The sequence below is a fragment of the Grus americana genome, chromosome 9, assembly GCF_028858705.1.
Source record: "Grus americana isolate bGruAme1 chromosome 9, bGruAme1.mat, whole genome shotgun sequence".
Lineage (NCBI taxonomy): Eukaryota > Metazoa > Chordata > Aves > Gruiformes > Gruidae > Grus > Grus americana.
Genome location: NC_072860.1, coordinates 27,435,280 through 27,461,126, shown reverse-complemented (window position 1 = coordinate 27,461,126; position 25,847 = coordinate 27,435,280). Strand labels below are relative to the sequence as shown.

Genomic DNA, 25,847 nt, shown 5'->3' with positions numbered 1-25,847 from the left:
CTGTGCAAAGCACGCAGTTCTCCGATTTGGGCCTTTTCAGACAAGCTTTAGCGAAGGAGCAGGAGCAGGAGGCCGGCTGGCTCAGGGATACCTGGCAGCGCGGCGTCTCTCCTCCCCAACCCCTTTCGACCCAGGACACGGCCGGGAAACGGCTGTTTTCACAAGAACCAAAACACCCGAGACCACTTCAGATCTCTGGCCATTGCCCCGGATAACAAGCTCAGCTGAGCCAAACGTCGAGTTTTAACTGAATGTGAACACCCTCTGCACGCCAGAGGCCATCTCCTGATGGGCATTAGGCTGTCTGAAAGAAGGATGGCAAGGCAAAACGGGGAGCACGACTCACATCACCGAGGAGCTCCAAACGACAAAGGTTTTCTTCCCTTTCCAGCAGGACCATGCAGAGAAATGGGCTTCAGGACCCACGGGAAGGCAACGATCACACGACAAAAGGTCTTGGCCACACGTTGGCTTCGTTTGCAAGCGGGTGCTGCAGGGCAGCAGCCCCACAGCCTGGCTCTTCTCCCCGTCCTGGTGTGGGAGGTGAGCGGCCAGGCTGCAGCAGAAAGGTGCCCTGCGCTCCCCGGCTGCCTCGCTGGGCTCCGCAGTTCCCTACGGCTCCCGCGCCTCTTCGCTGGGGTGGGGGCTGCAGCCGCACCTCTGTGCGGTGGGCTGCTGGGCTGCCCTGCCCCGGCACGCTCACACCGGGGATCGCGAGTAAAACTTGATTCTTGTGCTCTGTAACTGCTCTTTATACATTGCTGAAGTTCTTATCTTCCTCCAAAGAGGAATTCTAGACATTCGAGGAATTTAGCTGGCTGCTGTGCTGCAGAGCAGGAGCACAGTGTGGCTTCTCTCCGTATTTCTCCTGCCGGTCTGTGGATAGTGGATGTGACAGTCTGAGGCTCCCCGTCTCCCTTCAGATATGTCGTGCATGGTGCGGGATGCTGAGCAGAGCCTCCCTGGGCAGGACAGCCAAGTCCTCAAGAGGGACAGACCACACCAGCCCCCCGGGGTCTCCTGCCCGCTGGAGGCTCCCGATGGAGACGCAGATGTCCCGGTGAGCAGGGGACAGCAGAGCAGAGGATGGCCAGCAATCCTCCTCCTGGTGTGGCATCTGGGAGGACACAAGATGGGTAAAATAACGGTGGTACTGCTCCCAGAGGGTCTGCGCAGGACATAAGGGTATGTGGGTCATGCTGAACAGAAAGCCTAGGAGCTTCTCCATCCTGTGAAAAAATCTTTTAGTGGCTGCAATGAGCCAAGTCTAGGCTGAAAGAGAACAAATATCACTGAAATACCACTGCAGCATTCTTTCTTTTCCACTCTGTGCTCTAGTACGCTTGAACTAATCTGCGGTAAGCCACTTATTTCAGGAGGGGAAGCACGGGGAAAAAGCCTAACTGGAGAGGAGAGATTTATCTTGTCCCCATACTCCAACATCTTGAAAACTTCAGTGACTCCATTGTGAAAACGTGGCGCTTCTTTCTGCTGCGTAAACTGAGATAGCAAAGGAAGGAAAGGGAAGAACAGAACTAACAATAGCTTAAAAATGTTAATTATTCTCTTGCAAGACTGCTCAACAAAAGACTCTCTTAAGGCATCACATGGGGCTCGTAAAGTAGTCACCATCTCGCTCTTCTGACACAGCATGAGTCAACACAAAGAATTCAGCAACGAGCTCAAAACCGGCTTAGTTTTTGTAATGTGGCCTGCGTGTACTTTGATAAAGAACTATGAAGCAACTGAACGGAAATCTGTAAGGATGTACATCTGGAAATGCTTTCCTTCTGGCACATCTTAAGCCGTGTTCTATAAATATTTTTTGTGGCACGAACAGGCTGCCCTGCGAAACACGACATGCTTTCTGTAAGCCAGGTATTTGCTGCAATTCCTTGCACATGCATCCTGGGCCAAAATCAGAAACTGCTTACAGCGATGCAAATCTGAAAACATTTCTCAGAATTTACTCTGGAATAAACCATTGATGTAATAGATTTTTCTCCAGGTTTGCAAAATGCTTTAGAATACATATTGAAAAAAAGTCAAAGTTCATTTATTCTGGATTAGCCACGGGGTCACGGGGCAGAATGCGGAGCGATCGCAGTGTTCCAGCACTGGCTTCGCTGCGGTTCCTGTTGGCTGCTGGGGTCGGACCTTCCCCACGTGCTCACCGCACAGAAATTCCTCAATTCTGACAAAGCATTCAGACATTGCTGTAACGCGATGCATAAAACTTAATATAGAATATAATACGTGACGTTGAGGCTGCATTTACATCAACAGATTTCAAAACATTTCAAATGAAAAGCGCTACGCTTGTTGAAACAACCACGCCTCCATAATTTTGCTTCCTGCACTACTGGCAGAGGAATAATATTAACAACTGCAATGCTTTTGACAATTAATTCACAATATTTTAAGTTCTGTTAGCAATGGGAAGAACTTCTGAAACGAAAAATTCAGATTATGGCAGAAGCTTAGTCTGTCAAGCAAAGTAAGGACTAGGTCATGCCAGGAATGCTCCAGCTAGATTTTTTGGGAATGTAAAAGCTAAAGGAAACCTTCCTTACAGCAGGCCTGGGTGTCGCTCCCAGGAAACTCCCAGTGGGACTTCTCTCAGTAAACTGAAAGGGAATTGCACTAGAAACAAACTCGGGTTTTGTATTAAGAAGCAAAACCAAACCTGAGAAAGCAAATCCAGCAGCGTACCGTGGAGACCAAGACTGAATACGAAAGTCCTTTACCAGTTCAGATGCAATACATCTGCCTGACTGTCTTCAGCCTCCGAAGGCTGTTAGGCAATCCGCAGCTCCTGGAGTTTCCGAACGCCAATTCACTGCTTAATCCATTAAACCAGTGAAGATCGGTATCTCATTTTCCAGCTCCGCTATTTTGGGAACTCAGAGATACTGTTACTGTCATGGAGTGATGAAAGTTCCCAAAATAGGCGAAACGCTAGTATCTGAGCAGTAGTAGGATTATGCAACCGATGCACTGGAGACTAATCACATTTCTAGGGCGTTGGAGATGTTCTGTAGACTTTGTGTGCATGATGCACTACATCTAATCCTGCCCATGAAGGCAGGCTCCTTCCTAAGCTCTTTATTCACCCCAAACTCCTTTACACTCCACCAGCTCCCACTTTTGACTAGTAGATCTTGGCACGGACTCAAGTTAAGCCAGTATGGAACAGAAAAGCAGTTCTAATGCCTTTGGATGAGCCAGGCCAGGATTTCAATAGCAGCTAAAATACTTAGTGCAAGCTCCAGTGTGTCTAAGTAAGGCTGGGTCTCAGATGCAGGGATCCCCTACTCCTCTTACGAGCCGCAGCAGGAGTTCCCACTTCAATGCAACATTATCTTGGGGGTTCAGAAGGTGTTTCTAACAAAACTCCTGTTTTTAAATCACCCATAACCCTAGTAAATTAATCGTATTCAGTCAGACATCTTCACGCGTACAATATTCTGAGAGAGAGTATTTTAAAATCACGTTTGACAATTCATTTCATCCAATTGAGCTGGATGGAGATGTTCAGGAATAAATAGATATTTGTTTTACAATCCTACAGCGTCCTTTTCCAAGAAGCCTGATTAATAGCTTTGAAATAGCATTTGCTGAAATCCCAGAGACAGTAAACAGCTTTGAAAGAGTAATCTTTTAGTCTGATGGGGTAACTAATGGTGCATGTGCAAATGATCATTTCCATAAAACCCAAGTCTGCGTTTAACTAGATGAATTTCCAAGTGCCTGCCAAACAGTCCATAGTGGCAGCTAATCTGAACCTAAAGTTTGAAACTGCGAGCAGGAAAAAAAAAATCCATATGTAGCATCACTAGCTTTCATCACATCGGGAACAATCCCCGCGAAGCATTAGGAGAGGGTGGAGAACAAGGCTGGAGACCTTTCAAAGCACAGTACAAAACAACACTGCGGACCCTCTGCGGAGGTTGAAAATGTAATGGCTAGTGAACAGTTTCCAACCTCCCCGCGAGCCCAGAGCTTCGTATAAAAGGGAGGTCAGAGGCAGGCACTATGGATCACCGTATGGCCAGCCTGGAGAAGAGGACCTGGCGTGGCAGTAAGTGCAAATGCTCGGAAGACGCCGGAGTGAAGGAAAAGAAGGGGAAGGGGCAGGGAAAGAGGGTTTGCTTTTCATGATTTGAGCACAGCAAAGACTTGCTGTAGCTATTGTAAAGGTCTTTGTACAGCTGTTCTAAAAGTCAGGGCAAAGTTCATCCACTATTTTTTTTTTTTCTCAGAAAAAATAAAAGCTTACCTTTTGGTGTGGAAATGTAGACTGGATCATGGCAGTTTCAAAACTGTGTGTCCCCTTGAGCTGTGTCTTCTCCCACAGGGCCTTAAGGACTTGCACAGAATTACTCTGTATGGACAAAGGTTCTGCAAGCAAGCTCTGAAGAAAATGTTGAAAACAGGATTTCAAGCGTTTTTTACTTGGCCGTTAACAAAGAGCATCTTGTTCTTACAGTGGGACAGCCAAGTGAACAACCAGGGATTAGTTCATTTCTCTGTAAGGAGTTATGGTGGATCGATACGCACACAATTAGATAAATCCTCAACTATTTCATTTCCTTTGGGGCTTTTTTTTATTGTACATTACATGTCTTTAAGGTCTGTGGCTCACCAAAGATTAACCATCAACTCCCACTATGCATAGCAACTTGCATGTCATTTTTGCATTGAAATGAAAGTTTATCAAAATGTTAGCAGCACTGGCCTCCGTGAAGCAGGTGCAGAGCTCAGTGACACGCACCTTTCTGGAAAAGAGAGGTCATTTACCAGTTAATGCGAAGAGATGCTTAGCACCGCTGCAGGTTTGCATACGTTTATTTGGACCTGACTGCAGCTCTTGGTCCTTGTGCAGGAAAGAGTACCAGTGCAATGTTTGCAACTGCACTGATGAGACAGCGGGATGAAATGCAAGAGAACGAATTCCACAGAACACGTTTTTCTGGCAGAGTGCAGGAATTTTCAGCCCCTGAACATTCACAAACCAAGATGAAACCTGGGTTGGGTGCTCTCACCTCCAAAGCTCCCTATTTCAAAGGACAGCAAGGTACAACCTTATACTGCCTTGAATTATTCTAATACTTCAACAGCATTAAGTTCTTCATTGTATAAACTGCACACAAAGTCCACGTTACAAGAACACTACTGTGGCTGGGAGTGCTTAGCGCTTACTATATCTACTGCATGATCTTGCAATTAAAAAATGCGTTTGCATGCAGGAGCCAAGCAAACCTGATTTTCCATGTGTCAAGTATTTGATTTCGCAATGTGAACAATCTCCTTTTAACGCAGGTTTCCTGGATGGACATTGCTGCTTCTCTTTCTAAGCAGAAACCCAGCAATCCTGATTGCACCGTTTGGCATCCGACTGACACAGATGCTTCAGTTGGACTCACACCGGGAATTTTATCGTGGCCGAGGCAATGCATTTTTTCCCAGAAACAGCCAGATTGTTTTGTCCAAACCGAAAGGGAGAAGCAGTCGGGTCCAGGCAGCCCCCTGGCACGAGATAACGGCAGCCCAGTTAGTGCGCGTTTGGCAAATTTCTGGGCGACTCTAGGGAAGGTGCTGGAAAGGGACACGTCGGGAAAGGGAGCCTGGCTCGCTGGTGCTACGCAGCGGCGTGGCACTGTCCCACCTGACGAGGGAAACTAAACCATAAATCACGTAGCGTTAGAGAATTATTTTAACGAATGACTCTGTGAAACTAAGCATCTTGCCTATCAAATAACCTCTCTAACCACTCCTTATTCTCTTTTTTTTTCCCTTTTGTTAGTCATCACTTAACTGTAAGACCATTTCTCAGCTCTCCACTGACATACGCTTCTCTTCCTACTGCCCGGCACCAATAATTTGATGTTTCACAACTTCTATCCAAGAGTTTCAAAACATAACTGTTCACTAATGTTTTTAAAATTAAATAGAAAGCAGGGTCATGAAATTAAGGATTTGATCTGGAGACCAGAGAGAAAAAGTCTCTCTTCGCGTTTTTACTTTTGCAGGATGCAATGTCAAACAGAATATGGAGCGACTGGCAAAAAAGGAATAAAAATACGCTAACTAGTATTGAAATCTTCAGAAACTGTGTATGAGTTGTCTGTGAATCTGCTGAAAACTACATTTTTATCAGCAGCCTTTCATTCAACTTACTATTAACACACTATAAATACATTTTATGTCAAATTAATCTCTTGTACAACTTCACAGGCTTAAATAACATCATCCCAGGGCTGAATTCAGTGCCTTGCATTTAATTTAATAATAGCGATATATCTAGTACTTAAAAGCTTTAGGATTTCAAACAAAAGAAAAACATAAATTATCTGACATTAAACATTGTCCTGATGCAGAGCAGGCTCAAATGCTCTGTGTGCAACACAAGAGGAAAAGAGGAATTTTTTTCCCTTTTTTTTTTTTTTAACATAAAAAGCATATTAAGTGCTGTGGTTACAACGCGTTTGCAAAGACACAAAACCAAATTGCGTTGCTTCGAGCCTGGCCCCGGCATCGCAAGGAGATTCTGCTGGGGGCTCCTTGGCAGGGGTAGCACTGGCACAGCCAGAGCAAAGGAGCAAGACCGTAAGGAATAAAAGCAAAGCTTCGGAAAGAGTAGCCACGGTGGGACACATGCAATTCCCCAGCCTGGGACAGGGAAAGCCGTGGGAAATGGGGGGGACCGGTGTTTAGGGGCAGGGTCCACAGGAAGCAGGGCCCGGCCGGGCACTGGAGATGGGGAAGGGAAGGAACATCGTCCCGGTGAGCGGGGAGCTGCGCCAGGCTCCTCGGTCCTGATCAAAGATGGAACTGGCACAGCCGGATTCAGAGCAGGGAAGGGGTTAAAGGGAGAGGGTTTTCAGTGGAATTATATCAGGAAAAGGCGAGGCACGAGGGATTAAAGGTGGAATCGGTGATTAAATTGTCAGTGCGGCTGATTCAAACCATGAACCATGGCCAGAGCAGAGGTCACTGTGCTAAACCCGGCGGCGAGGGCTGCACAGCGGGGGCGAGGTGTGCCAGCTCTGCCGCCCGCCCCTCCGCTTCTCCCTTCTCATTTTTGTGCATTTCTGTACTGTCGTCCATATTTTTCAATACCTGCTTTCCTCTCATCAGGAACAAGATCGTATGTTTGTAACACAATTCATTTATTCTCTCTAGCCCCTGTTAAAATTCAACCTCTTTCTTCAGGTTTTCATTTACAGAGTAATTCCCCTCCTTTATTTTCCCCTTTCATATTGCCTTCGCGGTCCTGTCTCTGCCTCTGCATAACTCGCCTTGCATGTCTGACACGTCAGGCAAATCCTTTGTAATTCTAAGGTTGCATCAGGGTGGCATGAACTGCAGTGACTGGCTCTACACAGGTTAAGAAACTGAACCTTACTATTTCAACACAAAAGCCATCTGTTTCATCCTGAAGTGTGAATGTAGGGGTTTCTCCTACAATTTCAAACGTATTAGGAAATTCCACATATGTCCCAATACAGGGCTGTGTTTGGAAATGGTATTAAACGTGGGAAAATACCTTTAGGGTTGGTAGGAGAACAGCACTGATCAGATTTGCAAACCCTGCTCAGTCAAAACCTCTGCAGTAAAATATCCCGTGGGTGCCGCACCTGTAACCTCCACCTGCAGCCTCGGGGCCGATTCTGCTCCCCTGCAAATCCACCGCAATGCTCCTGTTAGTTTGCAAGGCACTTGGGACTTACTGGAAGTTTTGCCTGAATGAGGACAATAAGGTTTGGCCCCACTTTTTTATCCCCAGACTTTGTAATCTCTCCAGATAGTTTGAATTTGTTGCATTTAATAGAAATATAAAAACTTATAAACTGCAAAATCACTTCAAGCTACCGTAATGACTTTCTGAGAAATCCCAAGGGTCACAAAGCACTGTGGATTAGAAGCATATTTAGAGAGATTAACCATTAAAACATTTTTTCCAAGTACAAAGTGAACAATATAGAGGTGCCGGTGGTTTGCACTGCACACACCTGCTGGAAGAGGAACATGATATGGATCCACAGCGGAGGCTGCCGGCTGATGAGGGTAAAACTGGATTTACCGTACAGGCAGTAATGGCCCTTCAGGGGACAGCTGAAGAACAGCTTTGCCACGCAACTTCTAACAGTATCTAGAAATAAATACACAGAATATTAAAATCAACTACATACAAGACAGAAACCTCTCGGTCCGTTACCAGTGTACACGTAGCCGTGCAGCGCGTGGGCGTATGTTTCCGCTGCTGGGGTAGCTCAGTCTGGATCAACTCCTGCGGCGTTCAGAAGGGCATTGCTGTGTCTGCGCCCTTCAATTAAACACAAGCCATCTGACAGTACCAGAGAAATTTAGTCTCCAGTGCTTTAAATCTTACGTAGTAATCATTTACTCCCAAATGCAAAAGGCGCAAGACAGCGCGCAGCCAGGCTGTTTATCTCCTTCGTGCTTTCTCAGGCATTTGATATCCACATTGAGCTTATCGAACCAGACAGATCTGTCAAAACGATGCATCATTTATTCTTATTTAAAGAGTTTGTTGGAAAAAACATCCCATATTAGGAAACAGCCATATGGGGGCCTGACCTTGGTGGGATCCTTGCCGAGACTTTGCGCGGCTGAGAGCTGGCGTCTGTAGGGATGGAGCAGTGCCGCGTGCCGCTCCCAGCTAGGAATGGGATTGTTCAGCTGCTGGTAAAAACTGCGGAACTTCCCCTTTGCAATGGATTCCCCAGGAGCCAAAAGATGCGTAAATCGATTTACAACACTATTGTGCATGTAGCATGTTTGCTGTACAGGCCGCCTTATAAATTCATCACCAGAAGTACCACGGTTTCAAAGAAGAGCGTGAGCATTCATCAGCCGACGTGCCCGCTCCAGCCCCGTGCCATGAAGGCTCCCAGCCACAGCCGCCCTCCCCGTCCACCCAGGAGCTCAGGTCCACCTGACCCTGCCCGTGCAGAGATGCTCTGCCGGCAGTGTTGCTTTGAGGGGCTCCAGGTCCTACAGACCCCACTTCTTACCGAGCATACGTACTACAAGTCTGCTGGTCATGCCCAATTTTCACACACCAAGCCAGGGAGCTGCAGCTTTTGCAGCCGTTCTCCGAGAGGCACAACACACAAGGGACAGGAACCATTGCTGCTGCCATACTGCAAGGGACAACGTGACACGGTGACTTGCTCAAAGCCGCATGCCAGTGCAAGGGCAGCTGCTGGCAGAGCCCGTGGGCCACAACCACAGACTTTGCAGCAAAAAACACATGGAGAAGGAAAAGGCATGGAGCTCCAGGTCCAACCGGACAAGAGACTGCAAATGCATTCACAGTTACACACCGGGAAAGGTGGGATGTGTCCGTTCACAGCTGTGACTCGGTGTCACCCGCCCAGCACACAGGTTTTCTCCAAAAGTGCAGTTTGACCCACAGTCCCAGCGCTGGGGCACTACAGCCAAAGTTCTCACTGCTCTGTCATATACCAACCATTTATGCCACCCGTGATCATGTCATCTGTTGATAAAAATCCTGCTGTGGTTACATGCAATCTGAAGGTGTCCTTTGGGATCAACTGCTCAGGACAAAGCTATATGCTCTGTAACGTTACCCGACTCTGAACTTCCCATGCTAGTTTTCACTGGAAATTAAGCCCTTGAGATGCACAATTCTGCTTTTGCAAAATATTGACCTTGAACCCTCGTTTTCTGTCTTTGGATGACTACTCATAATGATAACAGCATGTTAGGAATAACCTAATCAGACTTCTTTATTAACTTAAAATAGTCGTATCATTTTATAGCCCCTTTGAAGAGGAACAAGCAGCTATCCAAGCTAAAAAGGCATGGAAAACAAAAGACGGAGATCCTTAGACAATGACCTTGATGCAAATACAGGAGAGAGCTGCACCCTCTTCACCCAGCTGGAGAGTTGAACTTGGAAGAGGAGGGGAACAACCGGTCCCACCAGCTGCTGCCACCGCATTTGTTTTGTAGCTGAAGGCAGAAACGACAGACAGACAGACACACTGCCCTGCAGTGGCTGATGAGCCCGCTAAACCACGCACAAAGCCACCGTTGCTCACCTCTCCTGTGTCCCTGTCCTTGGGTCAAAGCCCAAGCATTTTCAAGGAGAACGGAGAGCAGCGCAGGCTCCTGCGCAGTCAGCCAGCCAGGTCTCACCATGCAGCATCCGCAAAATGAATCACGCCATTGAGAAGGTCGACACGGGCCAGCTGTGCAGGGAGTATTACTCAGAGTCTCGTGCTACCCTGGTGAGTCACCGTGCGGTGAAGGTGTAGGAATAAAGTGCTGTAAGAAAATATCCTAACTGGAAAAATGAGCTGTAACTTTTTAGAAAATGTGGCTAACGGGAGACAGTTTAAATAGCACAGCCCTCTGGAGCTACTGACAATGACAGCCAGCAACAAAGACAACTGATATCAGAAGGCAGCCTTTCTGTCCAACAACAGACCATCTTGAAATACTTGTTGTTTTTAACATTTTTCATCTAATCAAGATGTGAAAGCATAGGAGAGAAATGTAATAAAAACACTACCTATGAGGAATGAATTTATCAGAGGTACAAAAAGATGGGTCCCTTGAGCAAAAGTATCGGTGGATCGGATTGTCACTAAAAACGCAGAAAATTCAAAACTGAGATGTTGGAACCTGCTGAAGATGCTACAGAGAGGCCAGATGGCTGTTAGGCTGGGGGAAAAACCTTCAGAAGCTGGCAAGCGGAAAACATTTTACTATCCTTTGACAAAGCTGTTTGAATTTGCTGAGAAAAAGAAGTCACCAGTGTCAAGCTGGGACTGCAGAGCTCATTGAGACTCCACTGTAGCACCAGAGAAGAGATCCGAGATGTAAAAGCACGGGAAGATTAAAGTTAGACCTCACAAAACCCAACAGAGTCACTAAGCGTACTGTGGGGAAACACGCACAAGCCAAGACGATGTATAATATTTGGAAGTCAACGCAAGAACCCAACCAGATTGTACCGACTGTAGAGAAAAGGATGATAACAGCACTCCTTCCTCAGAGGATCACTTACGTGGTATAATCAGCAACATCACAGCAGATGAAGCTTGGATTATCTGGAAACCAATGGGGTGTTCATTAATCTTTAATCACAGGCAGGTGCATAAGCCAACATGGGGCCAGGAGGAGAAAGCACTAGGAGGTCGGAGGGTCAGACCAGGAGATGAGCTTTCCTCCCAGACAGGGAGTTCATGCACCAAGTGCAAATGATGTTGAGCTGAACAGGACTACAAACACCACCCAGGTCACTCCCCTCCAAAGACACGGGAGGAAGGACCTAGACCAGCCCCAGCTTTCCTACACCACGGGTGAGCCAACAAGGAAATCCATCCATATTTGTCTCTGGAGAGTGCATTTAGCAGAGGAGAACTTTGAAGATATTTCCTTTGCTCTGAGACAGTGATGGAAAGAGGAGCTGAAACGAGGGCCACTGCTCTTGGCTTCACTGAAAAGAGGCACACTCCTTGGTGTTAGGAAATACAGCGTTCTTTCCTCTTGTGTAGGCCTGAAAAAATGGATATATTGCAGCAGAATGTTGCCTTGAGGAAGGGAAGAATCCACATGAAGCGGTGGCTTGATGCCAAGCATTGGGCATATGTAGGCTGCTCTTTGAAGAAGACAACACTGATTTGTGCACATTGACTAAATCCTGTCGAATGGGGAAGTGCTGTTTGGGTCGTGTCAATCGCCCGAGCACGAACACACTCTAAGATCTACAGTGGGACAATATTAGAAGCATACAACCGTAAGCTTTCAGCAGTAGAAAGCCAGGGCTTAAAGTTAAACCAACAAAGATGCAAATGCTGCTAAACTGAGATAACAGGTCTGAAAAGAAAACTAACTTAGCTGCAGATCACAGAAACATCACGCCCATAAGCAACACGCCCCAGCAGGAAAAAGATGGGGCACAAAACCCACTACTCTTGGATTAGTGGCTATGGGGAAAATTTGAGTTTAATCTAATTACCCAAACCTACTTGTTCATACCCAAACCTGCCAGTGTTCGTGTTCAGTATAAAGGGGGAGTTTGAGAAACTGAAGGGGTTAATTAGAGCGACCCTAAGTCCTGGGACGTATTCAAGCACAAAAGTAAACGGTGTCTCCAAGGAGGCTGTTGACAGAGTGCTCTTCCAACAGCATGGTCCAAACTAGAGACCCCTGCTTTATGCATCACAGATGCTAATAAAACTTCATTTCAATACGCTCAACCAGAAGTAGAGGTTTGGCCTAGGTCCATGTGTGAAAAGTTTAATGCTTCATTATGGGAAATCACTCTTAGCTAAAAGTGACCACAACCCACGTACTGCCACTGCGAAAAGGAGCTGGCAGTCAATGCCTTCCTCTCCAGTGAGTACGGCGGTTATTTTTTCAGTTACAAATGCATGAATTGGCAAGAAACCCGGGAGGCATTTAAAGGCCGCAGGCAAACACTGGAGTGCGTTAAACAACCGTGCTAGGCGGCAGAGTCCAGAGCTGGATTTCTTGTCGCCCAAGCCAATTAAACCCCACCTGGGCAGTCTCCCACAGAAGTCACTGCAGCTGTAAGCAGAAGGCACAGCTCCAGCATACCAGCCCCTGGTTAGCAATTAAGAAAAGGTGCCCAGTGCTAGGTGGGGTTGAGTTTGATGGGACTGCGAAGGAGGTTCCTAAATGCTGCAGAATGAAAAATTGCATAGGATATACGGGGAGACACAAAAACCTAACAAATTGCTTAGCAAGACAGTGTGGATGACACTGAAAAAAATACTGATGCTGATAATACATGCCAAAATAAACGTCAGCTGAAGCACCAGAGTCCATGCTGGCTGAATGAAAAGTTAGTGCCTGGAAAAAAGCAGCATTCATTTGTCAATACCAACCCAAAAAAGCCTCCTACTCAGACAGTCTTTAAACCCTTGGTGTGAGATGAGCAATTACTCACAGCTATTTCTGCTACATTTGATTTGCTGAATGTTAACAAGCCAAAGTTTACTACATGTGTTTTTCAATGGTTTGCCAATTTCATCATATAACAGCTAATCTCAGCTATTGCAAAGTCAGTGGAAATTGGTATTTAAATAATAAATTTATTCTGATGAAGACTAAGATGACTCTGATCCCTGTCTAGCACTGTCACACTGTATTTTGCTCAAGTGCAAACCAACATGCCAATGCCAGGGGAATTCATTTTTATGATCAAGGGAGACCTGTAAATAGGTAGGCAAGGCAAAATGAGCTGCTTCACCTGAAGCTGCCCAGAATGAAGCCGGGCACGTTTTCAAGAAAATGATGCGTCAGAAAAATATTTATGTTGTGCCATTTCATAAAATGTTTAAAATTGAAAAAAAGGCTGATCATTTTAATTAACAGCATCACTAGAGACTGGCCCACAGCATGTGAAATTGGCACACTGGATATACACACACTGCAGGATAACCAGCAGCCCGCTGAAAAAGGTGCTTTTAAAATCATTGTAGTATTTACGAATTGGACGTACTTAGGTAGTCAGTGTGATACGCAGCTCAAGGAGATACATTTGGGGCTTTCCTAAAACACAGGCACATAACTTGGCTGACCTCTAGGTAATAGGTTGCATACTTTTCCCAGTCCATCATTGCAAGTTATATAAAACACTCTGAACCAAATATCAACCTTGTGTAATCCCACCTGATTTCAGAGAGTTAAAGCAGAGATAGTACAAGATAGCAAGAGCCATTCACACCTGAGAGACTCGAAGGCAGTCATTTCTAGGGAAAACAACTCGCTGCATTTGCACTTGGCAACGCACAGCGGCCGACAAAGGGGAATCTGATGAGCGAGCAGGGATCAGGTCTGCAGGTTTAGCTAGGAAAGAGAAGCAAACAAAATTTTTTGTTAGCAGGAACAAAAATAAATCACTTGCAGGCTTGAGTTAGCAAAAGAGCTCTAAAGGTTAAAAACAACCAGTCTCAGCCTACAAAGGTGGAGACAACTTAGTTCCCTGAATCTCTGTGTAATTCCATGCGTGGAAATGTGTAACCGCTCACCCTGACTACACCTGGTAAGGAAAGATGAATTTAGCCCCAAAGAAACTTTCAGGACATCAGTTAGATTTAACACACAGGAGATTCCTGTCAACAAGACCTACGCTTGCTCTGCAACAGCTCCCCCAGCACACGGCATGTCTTGGCGAGCGCTGGTAATCCAATGTTGACTAAAGGTCCTTTTGATGTGATTTAAAGCAATGAAGCCCAAATTATGGCAAAGATGGATCTGCAACTCTTTAAAGTAATTGGTCAAAAGTATGTAAGGGAGAGAGGAAGGAAAAAATTACCTAGTTTCCCCGAGGACATTAAGCCTATTACATTGGTCACATTTAAGTTACACATTTACAGACTCTAGAACCGGTTTTGTACTTTAAGAACTACTGTCGCTTCTAAATGTGGAAAGCAAATTTGAAGCAGGGTGTTTATGTCAAGTTCTATTTCACTGAGTAACCTGTCCCATCTGATCTAAATCAGGATTTATGGAAACACCATTTCAGCTACTAGATTTGTGACTCTAATAGCACTCCTACACGGTACAGGCTGATAGAAGCTTTGATTGTGGAAAAGGAAAGAGAAAAACCCAGAGACAGACTTGTCTTATGACTATATAAAAGAGTGCTATATCTTGGAGCTCGATGATGGATACAATCATTTGGCTTGGGCCAGGAAAATCCCTTGCACGTGTCGACATGTCAAAAGATAGTGCACGAGGAGGAAAGGGACGGTTCAGGGACACGACACCCGGTATGTGTTCACTGCGGTGTTAACTCGGTGCAGGCAGTCACAGGTAACTGCACACACCGCCTTGGTCTGAACCCCCATAACCGTGCTGCTGCTGTATTACCCGCGCGAAAAATGAGCTTCCCGTGCACCCGTGAGCTGCTGTGGGCTGAGCCACGCTCTGACTTTCTCAAGAGAGAATTACGGCACGTTTTGTACATCTTGTCAGCATTCCCCCTTTGGTAACGACAGAGAAAGCAATTTCTCAGCACTTGGGATGCTCAGCCTGTGCCCCCAAATCCAGGTGGAAAGGTGGCCAGCCCGGATCTACCCCATCGCGCTCAGGGAGGGGGCAGTGAGCTCTGGTGCAAAGCAGGTTTATTAGGGGAGAAGCCTGTGCATGCTGATGGGTGTTTTGCTTAGGCTGAGCACTGGCTCAGACAACTCAGCGAAGGAGGAAAGTTCATAGCTCTGCCTTATTGTCAGCAAAGAAGTACCTACTGCTGCTGAGTACCCGGGGTAGCATGCCGAACAGACAGAACAAGCGCTTGTTTTATCTGATTACTATGAATTATCCCTATTGATGAGCACCTACGAGCAAACCTAAGCCAAGCTCCACATCTCAGCATCCCCTGGGCATCGTACCCAGCTCTGCCTGCGCCCTGCGCTCCTGCCTCGCTGGCAGCAGCAGCTGGTGACACTTGGGCAGATCTTCTCCATAAAGGAGGATGAGCTCTCCTCCTTCCTCTGCCTGGCTTGGAAGGAGAGTCCAAGTAACGCAAGGATTGGATTTTAAAACATGAAGAACATGTGAAAGGCAATGCAAGGCACAAAACAACCCCACGTAGTCACCAAATGCCCCACATGGCAGAGACTGATCAAGATCCCAAGGAACCGCTCCTCCAGTCAAGAAACATTCCTCATCACATCTGCTGGCAAGTCTCAAACTTCTAGGCAGGGAATAAGCAACAGCTTGTTTTTCCTACAGGAAACAAGAGAATATATGTTGCAATATTAAAGTTCACTACTAAGTGGTTGTGCCTGGGGAAAAAGAACAAAATATAAAGAGAAGAATGTCAGTGGAGTTGTTAATTGTTGTTTATTCCAGCTTAACATGCTGGGCTAAACCAGGAGGGACAGAGGCAAGTAGGTACAGAGTCACTGGTTCTGGGAACAATTAATGCATTATTTGATTTACATTGGTAATCCTTTACTATTAAATAAAATCTGTTAATAGGAGTAAAAGTATGCTCATAAATGTCCCAAATAGAATCAAACCCACCCATAAACATGAAACCAGGGAATAAGAAATGGATACAACATCTTAAATTTCAGTTTTAAGCCTTTTTCAGCTTCCTCAGTTTCCTTTGCCAGATCTCTTCAGTTTGGATTGCAAACAATAAATATGTTTATGGGAGAAAAGGTTAATTTTTAAAGCAACCAGCTTCAAGAAACGCTGATTTATGTTGTTTTTTTAACACTACTAGCTTTGCATGCACGCCGTAACTCAGTCCAACAGATTTCGCCTCCAGTAAGTTACAGAAAAATTAATGGAGAAGGCATGACTATAATGGGGGCTGGACAGCCACTACAATGAACTCAAAAGAGAGAGTCCAAATCTGAGTGGCAGAAGACATGTCTGAGAACATGCAGATTAACTTTATAAAACTCGCTATCTTCCTCCCTTTTACCATCAGGGCAATGAAAAGCCTACGTCCTTCGGGAAGGTACAACAGTAAAGTCTCTCTGCCACGTTGTCCCATCTCTAGAAGCAAAAGTGCATTTACCTTCCCGCTGCCTGTACCGATGGCTGACGTGCAAAGAGCCCACGAGGCGCACAGGAAAGCGGGGTCCTGGGAAAACATCCCAGTCCTGCCGCCGCCTGGCTCCTCCGTGTCCCAGCCACGTCCCTCGGCCGCCTCTGCCCAGCACCCCCAGCCTGGCAGAGGGCTGCTGGCTCACCCTGCCTGCACAGCAGGCATGGGCAACTCCTGGAGAAACCCTTAAGTTTGTCCTGGTCCAGCCCAGAAGCTCAGAAGCCCTCTGGTTTGGCTTTTCCCCCAGGAGAGTGGTAACACCAACCCACCAGGAATCTCCCAGCTACCAGGTAAAGCCTGTTTAAACTGATGCTCCCAGACTCGGTGTAAAGCACAAGTGATTTGCTATTACCACGTACACGAGGGCAGCAAGTTATAACCACGCTCGTGTTCCTGTTGCGCTCCCCATTGCCCTGGGAGTTTCTCTGCAGTCTGATGACGCAGATCAGCGCGATGGCCATCCCGTGAGTTAGCACTTCCATCCTCACTGCCAGCCCTCACATTTGGGAGCCATTTGAAATAACAGTCATGTAGAAGAAAATGCCAATTATTTTTTTTTTTTTTTTTTTTGCCTAGCAGCAGCAGAGTTGATCTCTGGAAATGCTGGCCTGAGCCTACGCAACTTTGTGGTCCCACTGAAGGAGCAGAGGTCCATCTGTTCCAAATCAACATTTGGCTTATGGAATGCTGGAATTTATCAGACCGGTGCAGGGGTGAGCACTGCAGGGGAGCAATGAGCTTTTCCATCTACACCATCATATGGTACCGATTATCTCTCAGTACAGCATAAAACATAACAACAACCAGATTTAGGGCCAGTGTACTGCAACCTGTTTCCCCTGTCGCCTCCTCCCTTTTCAGCATTCTGTCATTAGTCCCATAAAATGTTTGCTGTTTGTATTTCTTCCTGTAGGGCACCAAGGAACCAGCAGTGACTTACTGCTATAGAATGGTTATACTATTTTTTATAGGATGGCGTTGCATTTTGAATGTGGCTTCAGTGACCAAGGATTGAATGATTCACGAGATCTCCCTGGGCTCTGTCCTTTTAAAAAGGGGGCTAGGCAGGCTGGAAATGTGCAAATCCCTCGGTATCCTCTACACACATGTATTATCAAATGCTTTCTTTCCGACAGCTCACTTGACACTCAGTGCTCTGACCTGTAGGCATTAATGGTGGCATCTTTATCCCAATTATCTGAAGAGCAAGTAGAACTGGAGTGGAAAACAAGGACCTGCCCTCAAGTTATAACCAAATCCAGCAGCTGTACAGGCTCGTGCCTGGGAACCATCTGACACCAGCCACTCCCAGAGGCACGATACACACTGCCGTACATTCGATCCACCATCCCTACGTGTCTGGGAAACAAGAATAAGTCAAAAATCGTCCAGCACGCAGGGTTCAAGGTGAGACCCAGCGAGGCCAGAGCAGGTGGAGCCTGCCAGCTGCTCAAGAGCCCTGTGCTGCACATGGGGGTAATTGGGGCTAAACCAGGTAAAACAGGAATCTCATCTCTCCCCTGAGCCTTTCGAAGCAACCTACCCAAACCATCGCCAGCCCCACCTCCCCAGGAGGGCACACCAGACCTCGAAAAGCAGAAAGGCTGAAGGACCGTTCAGAGAGCACCTACTGCAGCCAGTGGAGGAAGAGCAAACGCAATGCGGGGATCTTGAACACGGGCTCTTGTTCGTAATCGCTGGGACACCAGCCACACCGAGGCAGCGGAAATCCTGCCCAGCGTACGCTGAAAAGCAATAACGAAACTCAGGAGCATTCAGGAAATTATAGATGTGCAAGTCTGGGCCACTGCCATCTGCAAGATCCTGGAGGTACCGGTAAGATATAAGATCAAAAACCATCTGGAAAAATATGAGCTGATGAAAACTACTTTCCTTAACTCCATGCAAGCTAAAGCACCTGACAAATATGGTGGCATTTTATTTTTGGGGGTTTTCTGTTTGGGGTTTTTTTTTTTCAGGAAAAGATCCACAGGATTAAGAAGATCAAAGTGATGAACATGACATAAAAGAATGCCTCAAATCGCTTAAAGGTATGGCAGAGATGTGAATCTGTCTAAAGTGGCTCAAACTAAGCAGGAACTGAACCAAACCATCACCCCCAACCTGAAACAAGCTAAAATAAATGGATTTTTGTGGCTTTGGATGCCTTCTTTCTGCCCCAGTTTAAATCCCCTCTCAGACTGCAGCGTTAGTTCCAAAAGATTCACTTATGCACATACACACGTGCGTCCGGTAAGCTGTTGTAGCTTGTCTGTTCTCCAAAACACCCTCAACTTGACTATTTTCTTAGTCTAAGACATTCTGGCCAGCAGCCCAGTCTTAACCCTGCTTCTGCTGTAGGATCACCACCCAGTTCACAACCCTCCTCTGCCTGAGGCACGTGCAGCCAAAAATAGTTCATACTAAATGAGATAAGAGAGCTGAGGACATGTCAATTTTTCAATGTCTATAGGAGGCATCTTCAGACTGTCACAGAGAGACCACGGATCCACCCTTACAGTTCTTAACCTGTATCCCTTCACAGCTGTAAAATCTAACACTTAACATTACATACATTCTGACATATAGTATAATTCAAATGAGCTTAAGTAAACAAGGAGACTGAGAAAACACACCCTGTTAAGCAGAAATATTTTGTGCGGCCTAAGACCTACACAGCAAATGTCTGAATCAATAGCAGAAAAGGAAAATTTGCAAATCACAATGTTACGGAGCAGAGGATGCACTCAGAGACACGCAGGGGACCTGCAGCGGTCCCCAGATCTGCCCTGTGCCCACACTCACAGTCAGGACTGCCTAAGTCACTGGGGTTGTAGTAGCAGTACAGCTGGCTGATGGGGTAAGGCAAGCTTCAGAAGAAATGAAATCTTATATTAAATCAACTGATGTATGTGGAAAACCTTGAAATTTTTTAGGGAGCACCAACCCTTCTTCAGATCTGTCCAACCTCGCAGCCCTGCCTAGGCCAGCTTCCCAGGTTTCTTTAACGTGCTTTTCACCTTCACAACCTCCTCTGCCAGTGCAAGCTAGAGAGCTTTTCCCCCCCCTGCCCCGTTTAAGCTGAATCTTTTTCATTCATATTTAAGCTCTTTATTTCTCACCTTGTCCAGCATGGGCTGTTCCCTTAACTGTCTTGCAAATAGCTGAACATTGTTATCAAGTCCTCCTTCAGTTTTCTCCTACCTTGGTTAAGAAACCAGATTTTCTCAATTTCTGTCCTTTTGAGGGATGTTGGGATGGCAATTCTGACCCAAGTCAGACAGCCCCACCAGAACCTCATCTGGTATTAGCTCACAAAGGGCGAGTAAGAAAGCTGCAAGCGAGGAGTGCAAGGAGAGAACAAGCCTGCAGCAGTGACTTCCCTCCTGCTCTCCTCCATCCGTGGCTCAGGCGTTTGCAGAGTCTGGGCTGGTATTATTTTGATAACCCTTGAATGGCTCTAGCCCATGAATTTACCTAATCACTTTTGAAACCAGGTACCTTTCAGCACACTTAATGTGCTGTAGCAATCAGCTCTGCTGTTTAATTACGTGTATCTGATTCTCTGTTGAGGTGCCTATTTTGTGTATTTTGAACTTCCTTACGCGTTCTCTAGTAGCTGTATTAGGACAGACAGCGAGCCACCGCTCCCAGTCCATCTTCTCAGTTATTCATGACATCGCAAATCTCGACCAGCTGCCTCTTTTCTGCCCTGTGGAGCCCCGGTCCATTTTTCTTCATATGGAGGTTTCTGATTGTCCTCGTACTCCTGCTATAGATCTACTTTGTCCTTCAAGATTCAGACACCAATTAATGCAGACAATGCCCTAATGACGTCATCGTGAGGCATCTATTTTTCTTAATAATTCTTCTCTTGTCCATTTGCTTTTCTGTTATCTGCCGAGCACTGAACTGAACGTCCTCTCTCTTTGTGCAAGGCAGTGACTCCATATTGGGAAAACCTCAGCAGCCTCCTCCTTTCGTTCCTGCCGCTCTTGGTATTAAGCGGTAAGGAATTCACCCTGTTCAGAGTCTTGCCCAAAGGTTAGACATCAACGTCATGAGAAATGCAAGTATGAATTTCTGTTTAAGTGAAGTGAACAGAATTTGGCCCATTGCTACTTAGAAATTCTTACAACTGGCTTTAACGCCCTGTTGACCCGTGTATGAGCTGCCACTTGAAAGCCCAGGAAAGGCACGACTAACGAAAGAGTACGGGGGGAAATTTGCACTCCCCGTTATTGGCACACTGCAGTGCTATCTTCTTGCAACACATTTCGCCACTATTTCCTTCAAGTACTCTGTTTCATGGGAGATTGCTCTGAAGTGCCTATCTTTTCATATTTACCATGTTTTACGTATTAGATTTCCTCTTCAACAAACTCTTAAGTAACCAACATAAAATTAGCCAACTACGTATATTAATATTTTCTAATTATTTTTTACTATTTTCTAAACGTCTCATTTGAAAAGTAAAACATTTAGATACATTTGAACGGGCCTTTATAGTGTGCAGGAATCACAGAAGTCCAGTAACTGCAAGGTTTTTGATGGAGTGGTTTATGTAATATCTGAAATATTAACAAAGCTGTCCCCTGTGTAATGAGCCAGACTGCATTTCTTCAACATACTTAGAATGAGTCACATAAATGTCCTGTTCTGCACATGTGTCCCTACTCAAAGAATTTCCCTAAGAATGCTAGTTGAGGATTTTCAGGAAATTACAATAGTTTGAATGAATTCAGAAATAGTCACATACTTAGAACATATCATAATAGGTAATTCAGAAAGGAAGCTGAGCAAAACATTTAAAAATATTCAACGTATTGTATTTGATTAATGCAAGGTCATAGCATTCAGCACTTCAAAAGCCAGATTGTTCACTCTCATGTTTCCACTGTAATTTTATGAAACAAAAGTTTTATAACTAATTCTAGCAAATAACTATTTCAAATAGTAAACCTGGAATTTAAGATATTTAGGAAATGCTTCAGAAACATAAGCTTTTAAAATATACATAGTTATATCCCTTTTATAAGTAGAAACTGTTTTTCAACTTCTTGACCACTGAAAAAGTAAACAAAGATTTTATCAACAAAAGTTGCTATCTGATGGACCTGAAGTTACGTAGTATTAGAAAAAATAATTTAATTTATTGAGTCAGCTACTCTTTGGAATCATCAAGGCCCATTGAAGGGTTGGGCTGTTGATAGCCCATGACCACCAGCAAGTGGTTAGATGGACACAAATTCACGTCAAAGGAAGCGACTGCTGCTCAGTATAAGCAAGAGGCTCACAACCCGACCTGAAGTCTTTACCTCCAAGAGGAGTATCAAAGACCCATCTTGCAGCGTATCGCCCACCTCCCCCACAGGCTCACAAACCCAGCTTTCTCACACTTGAAAACAAACACCCACCCCTGAGGAGAGCAGAAAACATTAAACAACCCCAGGGAAGTGGTGAGATAGGATCCAACCCAATGCGAAGCACTGGGGATCTCATTCTGTTGCACCTTCGAGGAGATTTGTGTCTAAATTGGAACGCGCTAACCTGAGGGTCCTGACCTGCTTCTTTTCTGGTGTATCTCGTAAGCCAACTGGTTTAATAATATCATGATAATAAGGAAGGGGACACAGATCTGCTCCAGACCAAGCAGGCCAAGAAGGAGGGTACAGCACCAGCACGTGCTTACCCGTACGCCTGTGTGGCCAAGTCCCACCCACGGCACGTGCACTCTGTTGCACTCGATGCTCCATGACTGTCCACAGAGCTCCATAACTGTCCACACAGCTCCATAACTCACAGCGTGGAGCTGGGTGACATTCCCGTTGCATGCCTGCCCTGCAGACGTGCCAAGAGGTATCGCCAGCCCTAGCCAACAGCCACATCTCTCCAGCTCCGTGAGACAGGTCCTGTCCTTTTCCAGAGAGCTGGGGGTTCGTTCCCTATGACAGCCAAAAGACAATCCTCACATTAACCTTCATGGGAGTCTGGGATAGGCGAGGGCTGCACTACATCCCTGAAGGAAAAGAACACCGCTCCTGGAAGATTTCAAAACACTGCACTTTGTGAATGATGTTGTTCTAGAAAACCAATGTTCCTCTCCATCCATGAGCTCTGTGCTGGAGGATCTTTGCTACCCATTTCCTTGAACCCTAAGAGGACCTTCAGCGTGGTGTTAAAATTCTCATAATCGGAAAGGCTCAGACCTCTTACCTTCAATAACACACTGATCGGGGATAGGAATTTTCCTCCCCATCTCCGTGACATATGCTTTCACTTTACCCAGGTTTTCCTTCAAGTGCAAGTAGAGCTTGTCCTGGTATTCCACGGGGCTCGTCGCTGCCTCTGCGCTCCCTTTGAGGGCCTTTTCTTTAGTAGATTCTGGCAAATTTGCTGATTCTGTGTAATCGATACTTTGGTGTGAAACCAAAGAATTTCCCAGTTGCATTGCTTCAGCATCGACACCAAAAGGCAATTTGTCATTTTCTTGGCTAACGTAGATCTCGGTGAAGGAGATACCGGTGGTTATCTCCCCATTCTCCTCGTCCTGTCCACTCTCTGAGTTTACCCCCTTCATGCGGACTGCATGCAAAGCGAGGCTTTTGGACCTGGAAGGCGATTAAAGAAAGGAAAAATGTTTTGGAATAGAGGTAGGACAACAAAAATCACCCAAACACATGCTCCTCAGAGTTACCTCTGCGCAGCTGGTTCAGAGAGCTGAGTGTGGGGCTTGCTTGGCCAGAGGCAAGAATCTTTTGGTAAATATGCATTTCAAAAGCAAAACTCAAGCCACAGCTTTAATAAGCAAATGAAACTAAATAATATCCATATATCACAACATCTGCATGCCATGGGAGCTAGTCAATCTATCTGTAAGAACCTCATAACCCCAGGACTGGAGTATACGCTTTATTGATCACATCATAAAAATGCCATCCAGCAGCCATTTAACCGAACCAAGGCTGAGCCTCCAGTCCTTCACTGCCCCGTACCTATGTGCTCAGGATGAAGTTAAGCCTCCGTAACAGTAAGAAGGGTAGAAGTGAAGTGACTGGAGGGGAAAATAGTGGAGGAGGAAGAGAGACCCTCTGCGTGGAGGTAGCCTAAGGACGCCGGTGGGTGCACATTGCTGTCGGAGCCCTTATCTCCCCCACGGTCCCGGGAGAGTCACACTCATCTCGCACAGCCCACGGGCAAAATTTGATTCAAACATTTGATACATCTTGTTAGCAATAATACCTGAGAAAGGTCTCTGTATCTTCCTTCCTAGTAATATCTGTATGCAAATATTTTCCTATCCCTTGTGCTGTTTTAGGGCACAGAAGAGATTAAATAAATAATTTAGAAAGATTTTATCCAGCCTTTGAATTAGTATGAGGCTTGGTTAAAATTAGACTTATGATGCCCATAGGTATCATGCAAGCAGATCAAATTCTCAATGTTTGGATAAAGTTTTATTACAAAAGTGATATTCATGAAAACGACTCACACGTTTTACAGAGCCATACCTGTTAAATCTCATATCCTTCCTTTCTTCTTTAGAAACCTGGCCTAAACTGTATCTCCGCACTGAGCCAGGAGTACTGTTGTCGACATTTATTTTCTCTTCAAAAGCCTGTATTTTAACTTGAAGCTTTTCATCTTCTTCATTTCCATTCATAACAGATTTTAAATCATCCAGTGGTACAGGAGATTCTGTTTCAGCATCATTTTCCAACCTAAGGAAGTAGAAAGCAGAGATCTAACTCTGGCACGCTGTGCTCACAGCGCTGCTGACGCCGCATTTTCACGTGCTATGTATCTGGTAACATAATTCTGTTTCAGCAGAGATTCTCTTAGAGGTTGATTAATCATCTTCAAAAACATCTTCCAGGTTTCCCAGAGAGGTTGTGGATGCCCCATCCCTGGAAGTGTTTAAGCCCAGGTTGGATGAGGCTTTGGGCAATGTGGTCTAGTGGAGGGTGTCCCTGCCCGCAGCAGGGGGGTTGGAACTAGATGATCTTTGAGGTTCCTTCCAGCCCAAACCATTCTATCATTCTATGTTCAATGTGTCTGTCAGATGGATCAGAAACATTGAACATCTCGGACAGCACTGGATCAGAAACTGCATGTGCTGTATCTGCATAAGCAAACCCCAGGTCTTTCCCCGATAGTCCCATAGCAAAGTTTTTCAACTGAATTAAACCATACTCTCAGCTTTCTAAACAGGGACTTAGTACATTATTTTCATAAACCAGAAGTAGAGCTAATTGCAGAGTTTATAGAAGTCTGTGGTTTTAAAGGTTTGACAAAAGGACATGCAGTTCCTACTGAATTACTGTACTCTGGGTAAGAAAAATATCTTTTAAAACTCGGCACATGGACAGAAGCAAGCTCAGGAAAACTTCTAAGCAATGTGACGAAGTTCACCAAAAGAGAAAGAGAAAATTAAGAGTTAAAATGAACTTGTAGGGCTGCAAGGGAAGCTGTTTTATTTTAAATTTGACTGTTATGTTAGTCTTAGAATATGTAATCTTTTAATGCAAAATTCAAAGGTAACTTCACATTAAATTGGAGGGAAGCTGTTAATCTTAAAGAATAAAAAATTCTTCTGTCAAATACACTGCTGGTAAACATTTCCTTTCCAGCGATGAAAATACCCTCTGAGCAGTGAAAACCATTGTCTTCGTCGGAGGCCCAGCAGCGGGGCAGTCATCGCTGCCAGCCAAAGCCTGACGGCAGAGGAAACCCCCCGCAGAAGGGTCCGGCCCCACCACCCAACCCAGGGCACAGAACCCTAAACCTCAGTGTCCGCACTCTCCCTTGCAGATGCTGCTTGGCCCTTACGCAGCGGCAGGACTGAATTTCCCAGGGGACCAACAGTGTAAAAGCACTCTTGCTCCTTCCCTGCTCCTTCAGGAGGTGCCTTCTGCTGGGGGTTTGTACGTTCCCATCTCACTCCTGCAACTACGGAGTACCCAGACCGAAAAATCATGAAGGCAGCACAGAGACAATCAGAAATCTCTTTGAGAATTAAGGGGCATTTGACAGTATTTATTTTTTAAAGTCTACCCACAGCTCTAAAACAAGCTCGTTTTGCTTCTGACTATTTCTTTGGGTTTTTTCCCCTGACGAGCCAACATCTGAATAGCTAAATCTATAAAATATGGATATGGAAAGCCACAAATGAGAGTTTTAACACAGCACTTTCAAAGCAGCAGAGTCTCAACAAGTCACACTCACAGTCGGGAAGCCTATTAAAAAACTCCCA

The 25,847-nt window shown here is 45.6% G+C and overlaps 1 protein-coding gene across 17 annotated transcripts in view; it reads right to left on the bottom strand.

The window, feature by feature from the left end:
* The window catches only part of VEPH1 (ventricular zone expressed PH domain containing 1), a 94,548-nt gene that overhangs the window by 19,210 nt on the left and 49,491 nt on the right, over window positions 1-25,847 (bottom strand). For 13 of the 17 annotated variants that reach the window (XM_054834988.1, XM_054834990.1, XM_054834983.1 and 10 more), the window contains 4 exons: window positions 24,106-24,315; window positions 22,811-23,205; window positions 8,016-8,155; window positions 4,280-4,414 (listed from right to left, as the gene is read on the bottom strand). In XM_054834988.1, coding sequence (XP_054690963.1) covers window positions 4,280-4,414; window positions 8,016-8,155; window positions 22,811-23,205; window positions 24,106-24,315 — 880 coding nt within the window. Of the gene's footprint in view, window positions 1-4,279; window positions 4,415-8,015; window positions 8,156-13,753; window positions 18,340-22,810; window positions 23,206-24,105; window positions 24,316-25,847 lie in introns of those variants that run through there. The other 4 variants (XR_008578244.1, XR_008578243.1, XM_054834995.1 and 1 more) reach the window with 4 other exon arrangements.